The sequence below is a fragment of the Bos taurus genome, unplaced genomic scaffold (assembly GCF_002263795.3).
Source record: "Bos taurus isolate L1 Dominette 01449 registration number 42190680 breed Hereford unplaced genomic scaffold, ARS-UCD2.0 Super-Scaffold_1723_ScbfJmS_2085, whole genome shotgun sequence".
Classification (NCBI taxonomy): domain Eukaryota; kingdom Metazoa; phylum Chordata; class Mammalia; order Artiodactyla; family Bovidae; genus Bos; species Bos taurus.
This window is the reverse complement of record NW_020192292.1, coordinates 4,880,353-4,891,850: the sequence shown is the minus strand read 5'-3', so window position 1 is coordinate 4,891,850 and position 11,498 is coordinate 4,880,353. Positions and strand designations below refer to the sequence as shown.

Genomic DNA, 11,498 nt, shown 5'->3' with positions numbered 1-11,498 from the left:
ACGCTGGCCTTGAAGAAGCACAAGCTAGAACAAGATTGCTGGGAGAAATATCAATAACCTCAGATATGCAGATGACACCACCCTTATGGCAGGAAGTGCAGAGGAACTTAAACCCTCTTGATGAAAGTGAAAGTGGAGAGTGAAAAATTTGGCTTAAAGCTCAACATTCAGAAAACGAAGATCATGGCATGTGTCCCATCACTTCATGGGAAATAGATGAAGAAACAGTGGAAACAGTGTCAGACTTTATTTTTTGGGGCTCCAAAATCACTGCAGATGGTGACTGCAGCCATGAAATTAAAAGATGCTTACTCCTTGGAAGCAAACTTATGGCCAACATAGACAGCATATTGAAAAGTAGAGACATTACTTTGCCAACAAAGGTCCATCTTGTCAAGCCTATGGTTTTCCAGTGGTCATGTATGGATGTGAGAGTTGGACTGTGAAGAAAGCTGAGCATCGAAGAATTGATGCTTTTGAACTGTAGTGTTGGCTAAGACTCTTGAGAGTCCCTTGGACTGCAAGGAGATCCAACCAGTCCATTCTGAAGGCGATCAGCCCTGGGTTTTCATTGCAAGGAATGATGCTAAAGCTGAAACTCCAGTACTTTGGCCACCTCATGCGAAGAGTTGACTCATTGGAAAAGACTCTGATGCTGGGAGGGACTGGGGGCAGGGGGAGAAGGGGACGACAGAGGATGAGATGGGTGGATGGCATCACTGTCTCGATGGACGTGAGTCTGAGTGAACTCCGGGAGTTGGTGATGGACAGGGAGATCTGGCGTGCTGTGATTCATTGGGTTGCAAAGAGTCAGACATGACTGCCCGACTGAACTGGACTGACCTGAACTGATATAGGTTGCCTTTAAGGAGATATTTGACTGAAGCTCTCAGAAAACTTTATTCCTACTTCTAGTTCCCTTCCTTTGTTGCTTGTAATTCTTAGGAATTTCACGATGTGGCAGGGACTGGAGGATTTTGAGAGTTGATAAAACTGGAGACTTTTAAATATCCCTCATCTGGTGTAGCACTTCTCTGTTGCCACTTAAAGATCTGCCGACCAGGCACATGCCACAGCGAGCTAGCATCCTCAACCCTGTTAGCCTGGTAAAACGTAGTCTTCTAGCTGAGTGAGCATTCCTTCAGCTCTTCACAGCCCCCTCTCCCCACAGGAGATAGAAGAGAGGATTTCTAAGCATCCTTTCAGCTACATGTTTCTATAATTTCTTTTTAAAAAATTTATGCCTTTATTTTAATTGGAGAATAATTATTTTACAGTATTGTGATGGTTTTTGTCAAATAGCAACATGAATTGGCCATAGGGATACTTGTGTCCCTTCCCTCCTGAAACCCCCTCCCAACTCCCACCCCACTCCATCCCTCCAGGTTGTCACAGAGCACCTGCTTTAGGTGCCCTGGCCCTGCCTCATACCTCAAACGCACTCTGGCTATCTATTTTACATATGGTAATGTATATGTTTCAATGCTGTTCTCTCAAATCATCCCACCCTCTCTTTCTCCCACTGAATCCAAAAGTCTGTCCTTTACATCTGTGTCTCCTTTGCTGCCCTCCATGTAGGATCATCAGTACCATCTTTCTAGATTCCGCATGTATGTGTTACTATACAGTATTTGTCTTTCTATTTTTGACTTACTTCACTCTGTATAATAAACTCAAGTTTCATCCACCTCATTAGAACTAACTCAAATGCATTCCTTTTATAGCTGAGTAATATTCCATTGTGTATATAATTTCTTAAATTTTTTAAATTTTAAAAGCTTAATTTTTAAAAATTTAATTGAAGTAAAGTTGATTTACAATGTTGTGTACTTCCATGCTTATAGAATTTCATGTAGAAATACATGTTGGAAATGTTTGAAATCTGCATTTTTGCACTTTATTTTAAGGGATAGGTTTTTAGAAAGCACTTTATTGAATAAAGTGAGATTCAACCAGTCAAGGAGATCTAACCAGTCAATCCTAAAGGAAATCAGTCCTGAATATTCCTTGGAAGGATTGATACTGAAGCTGAAGCTCCAATACATTGGCCACCTGATGCAAAGAACTGACTCATGAAAAGACTCTGATGCTAGGAAAGATTGAAGGCGGGAGGAGAAGGGGACGACAGAGAATGAGATGGTGGGATGGAATCACCCATTCGATGGACATGAGTTTGAGTAAGCTCCTGGATTTGGTGGTGGACAGGCAAGCCTGGCATGCTGCAGTCCAAGGGATCACAAAGAGTTGGACAGGTCTGAGCGATTGAACTGAACTGAACTTACTGAATAAAAGGAGCAAAATATAATTAATTTCAGTTCCATTGTTATTGTTGTGTTAGTCACTCAGTTGTGTCCGACTCTCTGTGACCCCAGAGCTTCCCTGGTAGCTCAGATGGTAAAGAATCTGCCTGCAATGCTGGAGACCTGAGTTGGATCCCTGGGTCTGGAAGATCCCCTAGAGAAAGGAATGATTGCCTACTCCAGTATTCTTGCCTGGAGAATTCCGTCGATAGAGAAGCAAGGTGGGCTACAATCCACGGAGCCAGAAAGAGTTGGACATGACTGAAGAACTAACGATTTTAGTTCCATAGACAGGAACAAGCTATGAGTTTTGGAGATGAAGGTAAGGAATGTGGATGAAAGGGAAACACAGCGCTGATGGTCTTAGAGGGAAGGACCACGTTTGAAACTGGCTTCACAGCGACCCCTGGTGGCCGGAAATGTAAGGAAGCCAAGGACTGACTGACACACAGCCCTGACACTTGCTGAACCCGGAAATATAAAATGGGAGCCAGACAGAAGAAAGGTATCATGACAGGTAAGACAATGTTGCAAGAAGGCTAGCAAACAGAGATTCAGAGCCCTCTTACTTAAACCAGGACATTGCCAAGAAGTGTCAAAAACTATCCTTTGAAGTGAGACGAGTTCTTTTAGGTATTCACTTGTGGAAGATTTGACTGGTAAAAAAAATTATTATTTTTTCTTTTTTGGAATATTTCTTCTCTAACTCAGGGTACATGTTTTCTTTTTACATATTTTATATTGTTTTTATGTGTGAAGCCCCATACTAATGCACCTAGAATTTTTCACGTTGAATGAGCTTCAAATATTCTGTAGACTCCTACTCTATAATTAAGTGTGGTTTAAAAAGCAACATATTTATATGCTCCTGGTAAGTTAGGAGGATGGTCCAGATTGATTAAAAGTCAGGTAAGGGCTTTGCTGATGCCAGTGGACTGGGTGATCTGAGAATAAACACATACCCCAGAAACTGAAAGTGAGAAGGCAGTACAGCATAATGAAAATTTGAACTTAAGTCAGTCATAGATTCATATCTTGATTCAATCAATTGCTAGATGTGATCTTACTATATGTTACAGAGCATCGGTTAACTCATATGGTAGTCCATATAATAGGGGACTGTTGGGGATTAAATAAAATATGTGAATGTGAGGAAAGTGTTAACACAGCAGGTCTGGTTGTTTGGTCCTTGTATGTCAAGGGAACTGGAAACCATGATTTGACTATTGGTCAACCCAGGGGGAATGTTCTAATGTTAATTGGTTGATGATCATGTTTTGTTCACCTGATTGCTTGGCACAAACATCAACATCGATAATGTGCATCTGGTGTCATTGTTGGGATCCTGAGTTTCACTTGCCATGTCTGGTCATGGAGCATGATGTACCTATGGAATCTGTTCTCCATAAAAGCCTCAGATGCTGAGGCTTCCCTGGGCAGAGCCGTGTTGCACACATGCCTCTAGATTATTGCTAGAGAAGAGAGAATGTCCTAGGTGGCCCCAGAGGGGCAAGTACTCAAAAGCACATGTCCAACCTCTCTGATTCACCCAAAAAGAAGTCTTTTTCCTGTTGCTCTTGATTTGTATATTTTTGCTCTAATAAACCTCAGCCATGACTATAATCTGCTTTTGAGTCTTGTGAGTCCTTTTTCTAAATCAGTAAAATTGAGGGGAGGGTGGCCTTCAGATATCCCAGACATAAAGGGACTAGTACAATGTCTGGCAAGTAGTACACATCCAATATATGCTAGCTATGGAATTTAACTGACCCTGCTGAATGTGACAGGGGACTGACCTCACTGTACTAGAGTATAGGCTGGGACTGCAGGATTTTGTCTGTTTTTCTGAACCATGCTCTTGGAAGTGGGCAGGGATAACCTCTCATCAGTGAGGAAGCTAGAAAATATAACTCCAAGGTTTTCCCCTGGCCTCCCAGCCCTCTGGATTCTAAGTAAGAAGGTACCCTGTGAAGAAAATGGGTAGATATCCGACCTCTATCTGGGCCATTCTGAGAATGCACAACAGGGCAAACTCTCTTTATCAATTTGAAGGGTAACCAAAAGAATCAAAAACCTTGAGAGTGGGGGCTGGAGCCTGGACCCTTACTTTGGTAGCAGTCATCAGAGGCAGTGGTATTAGAAATGAGTATTGGGACTTCCCTGGTGGTTCAGTGGCTAAAACTCCACACTCCCAATGCAGGGGGTCTGGGTTCTATCCCTGGTCAGAGAATCACATGCTGCAGCCAAGGGTTTGCATGCCACAACTAAGAACTGGCATGGTCAAATAAATATGTTTTAAAAAAGGAAATAACTATCAGGAATTTCCCCAATGCAGCCAGAATCAAGCACACAGAACCATTTCCGCCACACACTGGGCACCAGAGAAAGACAGTCTTAAACTGTGAGGACACTCTGTCAAAATTTAAAAGATAGTTGGGTTGAGACTTCAATTGAGGGCTAATCCAAGGGGAAGAGGAGCCCAGGGTACCCATCTTGCAATCCCTTTCTATATTTGTGTGTGTGTGTGTGTGTGTGTGTGACTGGTTCGCATTTAAGCGTGTGCCTGTGTCCAACTCTTTTCGACCCCATCGACTGTAGCCCTTCAGTCTCCTCTGTCCATGGAATTTCCCATGCAAGACTACTGGAGTGGGTTGCTATTTCCTCCTCCAAAGGATCTTCCCAACCCAGGGATCAAACCCACATCTCTTCCATTGGCAGGTGGATTCTTTACCACTGCACCAGTTGGGAAGCCCATCCAAGTGACCAGATCTACATTGTTGTTGTTCAGGCATCAAGTCGTGTCCAACTCTGTGCGACCCCATGGACTGCAGCAGGCTGGGTTTCCCTGTCCCTCACCATCTCCCAGAATTTGCCCAAGTAGATCTAAGATACTTCCCAAAGAGATTTATACCTCTAAAATACAATAATAATTACAACAAAATCAGTTGTTATGTCACACATTTATTTACTATTTTTCAAGTAAATTGCCTCGAGATGGATATAAGTCTAATCTCAATAGTGATACCAAGTGGAGTTTTCCTCTACCAGGTTCTTAAATATGGTGAGCATATAATAATTGATAGAAGCTTGCTTCTTCTGCATCGGTGGTCTTTCTTTTGATCCCTTAATTATTTCGGGAGTTTTTATAGATGTCTTCCTTGCATTTTATATTGCACATTATAATCACCTCCCTGTCACTCTCACCATCACTGTTGTATGTTGTGATATCACTGTCACTCATGTTGCCATACAGTGTGTTGTATTTGGGTTGTTTCTTTTTATATGACTTGTAAAAGTGCTTCAATTCGCGTGAAAACAGTGGAACTGGAACATGCTTTTTATTTGCGTCTGAAACATGAGTGATGAACGGCTCAGAAACAGCTCTGCAAACAAGGCACTTTTCCTTGTAGCATCGACAAAACTTCACTGGATGAGGCCTAGATAATATTTCTGCCCTACCTGCACTAGCTGGGCATTTTAGTTTAAGATATCTCTGGCGTTTGGTCAGTTTATCTACACTTGATTGCTCAGGGAAGCTTTGATTCTTTGGATAGGGTAGAGGAGTTTTGGTTGGCTTGGCCCGACACTGTAGACTTGGTGGCCAAGTTGACTTGATGGCCTTCTCTGGATAGGATGGACTGACCTGACTGACTGGCTTATGGGCATGAGCCTGCCTATGTGCCTTTTTTGGACTGCGTGTTCTATGCAACTTTTCCTGGGGGGGTGATCCTAACACTTTTTTGGGAGCTGATGGCTTGGATGGTTTTTTTTGACTCGAGGGCCTGACTAACTTTTCTGCACTTGAAGGAACTTTTCGTGGACTTGAGGGCCCAGATGACTTATCTATTCTGGATACCACGGATTGTCTTTCTGGATCACCCAGACCAGCAGTCGGTGACTTGGAGTCAGTAAATGATATTTTAGATGACCTGGATGCCTTGATGGTGATATCTTCTTTCTTGTCCCTGAAAATACAGAGGATTTGGAATATGACAATTTAAATCAGAGGAGTAAGATTGCTGTTACCAGAAAATACGGGCTATTGTGTCAATTTAGACTTGTGGTCTTTTTGTGGCTCTAGCAGGAAAATTGAACACAGTAAGAATCAGAGTGTGGTGAAAACTATGAGTCAGGTTACAGGTTTGAACTCGTGTTGAATGCTTTTTCTTTTTCTTTTTCTTAATTTTGCTGTTTCAACCACAGTGGATAACCATATAGTCTATATACGCAATGACACAAACTTGTTTCAAATCTACTGTTGAGAGGGAGAGAGAGAATTTATCTAATCCAGAAATTATAGTTTTTACAAAAAAGCCACAAGTTGATATGCAACTGAGGCACAAATGTCACAACCTGTCACATAAAAAAGTCTTAGACCAAATTCATTGTTTTCCTATCATATTTACACCATCAAGGTTTGTAACCATACATATTAATCCTCACAAGCTAACTCTAAAACTGAAGGAATAGAACAGTGGTATATTTCAGTCACCAGTCCTTGGATTGGGAAATTTTTAGAGACCTGGTATATCAAGTGCCAGCCTAATCCTCCTATATTAAAGCCAGGGACTAGAATCACTGAACACAGTTGAAAATTTTTCATGTTATTACATCTCAAAATGATAGATTATCCAAAATGTGTTACTATCTTTGGAATGCAGAGACCCAACTCCTTCTCCCCTGAGAAGATTTTGATTCTGTCTTATTTTGATAGTCATTCCCTCTTTTCATAGACTCAACTTACAATGAAATTAGCAGCCTGGGGCTCAAGTGAACCCTGAATAGGAGATAGTTTTGGCTAAAGTTGATAATGTACTTGAGATAATTTAAGAGCTTCATTTAAGTGAACATATCCAGCCCACAAGATGTTGGTAGCTCTTCTGAAGTCTCAAGTTAATGGTAAGTAACAAAAGAACAGTGAACCCGCTTACGTGTGAGTGCGCATGCGTGTGCAGGTACAGTTCCTCATGCGCATGCACACCCACCTCCTCACCTCACCCCTACACCCGGCCACTTTGTATTTTTAGTTCAAAGGTGTAAGACTTAATGTTGCTGCTTTGGGGACTTCCCCGCTCTCACAGTTATAGAGTATAGTGAAGAACGCGTGCCTCCCCACAACCTTGTACTTTTATTCAAAGGTGTAAGACTTACTTGGCTGCTGTATGGGCTTCCTCGCTATCACAGCTATAGTGAAGCAAGCAGGTACACGAGACCATATAGCCAGTGATAAGGGTACCAATTACAATAATGAGTAGACGTCGCCGTAATTCCTGCAGTTTGGTCTGCTTGAATTCAGCATGTGTAGTTACTATGAAAGAACATGTATCATTAGAAAATGTGCTTGGGAACCAAGTTTGCTTCCATTTTGATGGGGGTTTGTTACTGCAGATCCAAGTCAAATCTCATCATCAATTATTTCTTTAAGCATGATAACCACTGCCAAATTCCTCCCTCTATCACCTCCCCAGCCAGCCACAGTCTACAAGCCAAATCTGGGAGCTGTCTTTGGCTAATCAGTATAATTACCTAGGTTACCCCACGTCATGGCTTGTTCAACCCATTACCTAGGTATTTGAATGTGTGAATGCACTGGAGTGTTGATGTGTGTGTGAATGTGTATGGTGGGAAAAGGGATGGGACAAGAAAACACAGTTCTTGAAACCTACTATGTGTTAGGTACCATGCTAGATTCATTCACATAGAATTTTCTGGTATGGCTGGAGGGGAAGGGGCAGGGGTTGGTGGATTGGGTGGGGAAGGGGAATGAAAGGGGACAGTAAGGCTGTACTCTTCATGTTTCTATGTTTGGAATGTTTACACAGAAGTAAAACTTTCAGGTGTTGTCCTAGAAATTCTCGAAGACCTACTCATAGTAAAGTAGAATAAACAGCAGATTTCTTATACACAGCTAGCTTGTCTAATTAAGTACTGGAATACATTTAACATAATAGATCATAATTTCTAGGTTTTAAGGTTAGGGACATACCTGCAGTAGCAGATCCATTGCTTTCATTTCTATCTAAACAACTACTTGTCCAAATTGATAAAAGGAGGACATAAATGAAGAGATTCATGTCCAGGACCTTGTTGTCCTGTTTCCTCTCCCAAGGAAACTGCTGGATTTAAAATGGCTCAGCTTGTTTTAGGGGCCTATGACTTCATAATCATTCTATGTCATATCCTGACAGCATAATCTCACCATGGTGACACATGAGCTCCTGGGTACAAATATTATGAAAAGACTTTTAATCCTTTATTTCTCCATTACATCAAATATTCTATCAGATTTAAATCAAAAAGTTTGAGGCATTATTAAGCACAGAAGGCAGAGAAAATGAGTTAGCTCTAGATACTGAAGAACTATTTTTCTTTATTAAATGTTAAGGAGTCACCTTACAGCCCTATAGTAGTTCTTAATGTGTTTTAGAGGTTAAATCATCCTGGGGTATAAGTTTGTAGGAATTTTTCTTACTAAAATTAAGATTTTTAATGTCCCTCAAGCTTTTTATTGAGCTGCTTTTAATGGGTACCACTAAAGACTTTCTGGCTAGTGAGTGACATGATGAGCTCTCCAATTTAGACCCAACCCCCGCCCCCACCCCATCAACTCTTGTATGGGAACTAGATTGCTAGGGTTAAAGTAATTTAGACAATTAGAAGGCTGTTATGTAGGTCCACCTGATAGAGGATGGTGGCTTGAAGCAGAGTTGTAAAGATGGAGAGTAATTAATGTATTGGAGATGTCTTTTGATGTGGGTAGGACTTGAGGAAGGGCAAGCCATAGGGCATGAAGGAGAGAGAGGTAGCATGGACGACGATTCATTGCTTCAACAAAAGCATGCTGGAAATCTATGTGACAGGAAGCTTTGTGTTAAGCATGAGCATTCAGACAGTCACAGTCCCTGCCTTTAAGAGTTGGAAATCTAAAGGGAGAGACAGACATGTAAATAACCAATCACTAGGTTATGTAATGGGGCTTCTCTGGTAGCTCAGCTGGTGAAGAATCTGCCTATAATGCAGGAGAACCAGGTTTGATTCCTGGGTCAGGAAGATCCCCTGGAGAAGGGATAGGCTAACCATTCCAGTATTCTTGGGCTTCCCAGGAGGCTCAGACACTAAAGAATCCACCTGTAATGTGGGAGACCTGGGTTCAATCCCTGGGTTGGGAAGATCCCCTGGAGGAGGACATGGAAACCCATGCCAGTATTCTTGCCTGGAGAATCCTCATGGACAGAGGAGCCTGGCGGGCTGCAGTCCGTGGAGTTGCAGAGTCAGACATGACTGAGCAACTAAGCAGCAGCACAGCAGAGCACAGCACAGCACGGTGTATATAATGGGCTTTCCAGGCGTCGCTAGTGGTAAAGAACCCGCCTGCCAATGTAAGAGATGTGGATTCAATCCCTAGGTTGGGAAGATCCCCTGGAGGAGGGGGGCACGGCAACCCACCCCAGTATTCCTGTCTGGAGAATCCCATGGACAGAGGAGTCTGGCAGGCTGCAGTCCACAGGGTCACACAGCGTTGGACACGACTGAAGTGACTTAGCATGCATGCACACAGGGTGTGTAATGTCATATGCAGGCAGTGATGTCACAGGATACAGTGCCACAAGATCATGCAAAAGGACTATCTCTTCAAAGTGGGGGGTCCTGGAGGAGATGACCCTTGATTTGAGGTGGGTTTGTGTGTGTGTGTGTGTGTGGTTTTTATTTATTTATTTATTTAAAAATTATTTATTTTAATTGAAGGATAGTTACTTTATAATATTGTGGTGGGTTTTGCCATACATCAGCATGAATCAGCCATGGGTGTACATGTGACGCTCCCATCCTGAACCCCCCTCCCACCTCCTTTCCCACTCCATCCCTCTCGGTTGTCCAGAGCACTGGTTTTGAGTGCCCTGCTTGATGCATTGAACTTTCACTGGTCATCTATTTTACATATGGTAATATACATGTTTCTTCTTTTAAAATGTATAAATTTATTTATTTTAATTGGAGGCTAATTACTTTACAATATTGTATTGGTTTTGCCATACATTGACATGAATACACCATGGGGGTACACGTGTTCCCCATCCTGGACCCCCCTCCCACCTCCCTCCCCATCCCATCCTTCTGGGTCATCCCAGTGCACCAGCCCCAGGAACCCTGTATCATGCATCGAACCTGGACTGGCGATTCATTTCACATATGATAATATACATGTTTCAATGCCATTTTCCCAAATCATCCCACCCTCGCCCTCTGCCACAGAGTCCAAAAGACTCTTCTGTGCATCTGTGTCTCTTTTGCTGTCTCACATACAGGGTCATCATTACCATCTTTCTAAATTCCAGGTGGCTGCGACGGGCACGCTAAAACGCAGCGGACAGGAGCTACCCAATGTCCGAGATCACGGGCAGAAGCCGGGAGGACCCCATGCCCGAAGGTCGGCGGCCAAGAGGAGTTACCCCACGTCCGAGGTCGGGGGCGGGGAGGGGGCGGCCGGGAGGAGATACCCCACGCCCTTAAGCCCGAGGCCAGGGGCGGCGGTCAGGAGGAGCTACCCCACCCACCTAAGCCCGAGGCCAGGGGCAGTGGGCGGGCTGGAACAGCTACCCCATGCCTCCACGCCCGAGGCCAGAGGTGGTGGGCGGGAGGACCAACCCCAGGCCATGGCTGCTCAGGCACAGGAGGGCCTAGAGGAGCTATCCCACGTTGAAGGTCAGAAAGGGTGGCGGTGAGGAGATACCCCTCGTCCAAGGTAAGGAGCATTGGCTGCACTTTGCTGGAGCAGCCGTGAAGAGATACCCCACGCCCAAGGTAAGAGAAACCCAAGTAAGACGATAGGTGTTGCAAGAGGGCATCAGAGGGCAGACACACTGAAACCATACTGACAGAAAACTAGTCAATCTAATCACACTAGGACCACAGCCTTGTCTAACTCAATGAAACTAAGCCATGCCCATAGGGCAACCCAAGATGGACGGGTCATGGTGGAGAGATCTGACAGAATGTGGTCCACTGGAGAAGGGAATGGCAAACCACTTCAGTATTCTTGCTTTGAGAATCCCATGAACAGTATGAAAAAGCAAAATGATAGGATACTGAAAGAGAAACTCCCCAGGTCAGTAGGTGCCCAATATGCTACTGGAGATCAGTGGAGAAATAACTCCAGAAAGAATGAAGGGATGGAGCCAAAGCAAAAACAATACCCAG

The 11,498-nt window shown here is 43.5% G+C and overlaps 1 protein-coding gene across 1 annotated transcript; it reads right to left on the bottom strand.

Moving 5' to 3' along the window:
* Window positions 1-5,244: 5,244 nt before the first annotated feature.
* On the bottom strand, window positions 5,245-8,418 carry CXHXorf66 (chromosome X open reading frame, human CXorf66). Its single transcript, NM_001206800.1, has 3 exons — window positions 8,287-8,418; window positions 7,452-7,608; window positions 5,245-6,265 (listed from the first exon to the last, which is right to left on the bottom strand). Exons 1-3 carry the CDS (start codon window positions 8,372-8,374, stop codon window positions 5,425-5,427), a joined length of 1,086 nt encoding a protein of 361 aa, NP_001193729.1. The 5' UTR covers window positions 8,375-8,418; the 3' UTR covers window positions 5,245-5,424.
* Between the last annotated feature and the right edge of the window lie 3,080 nt (window positions 8,419-11,498).

What these genes read in the sequence shown, in the direction of transcription:
- CXHXorf66 (NM_001206800.1), bottom strand. Translation starts at nt 8,374, where the DNA reads ATGAATCTCTTCATTTATGTCCTCCTTTTATCAATTTGGACAAGTAGT. An exon ending in CAATGGATCTGCTACTGCAG is followed by an intron (nt 7,609 to 8,286) that starts GTATGTCCCTAA and finishes GTTCTTTCATAG; the next exon opens with TAACTACACATGCTGAATTC. An exon ending in GAAGCCCATACAGCAGCCAA is followed by an intron (nt 6,266 to 7,451) that starts GTAAGTCTTACA and finishes CTGTATTTTCAG; the next exon opens with GGACAAGAAAGAAGATATCA.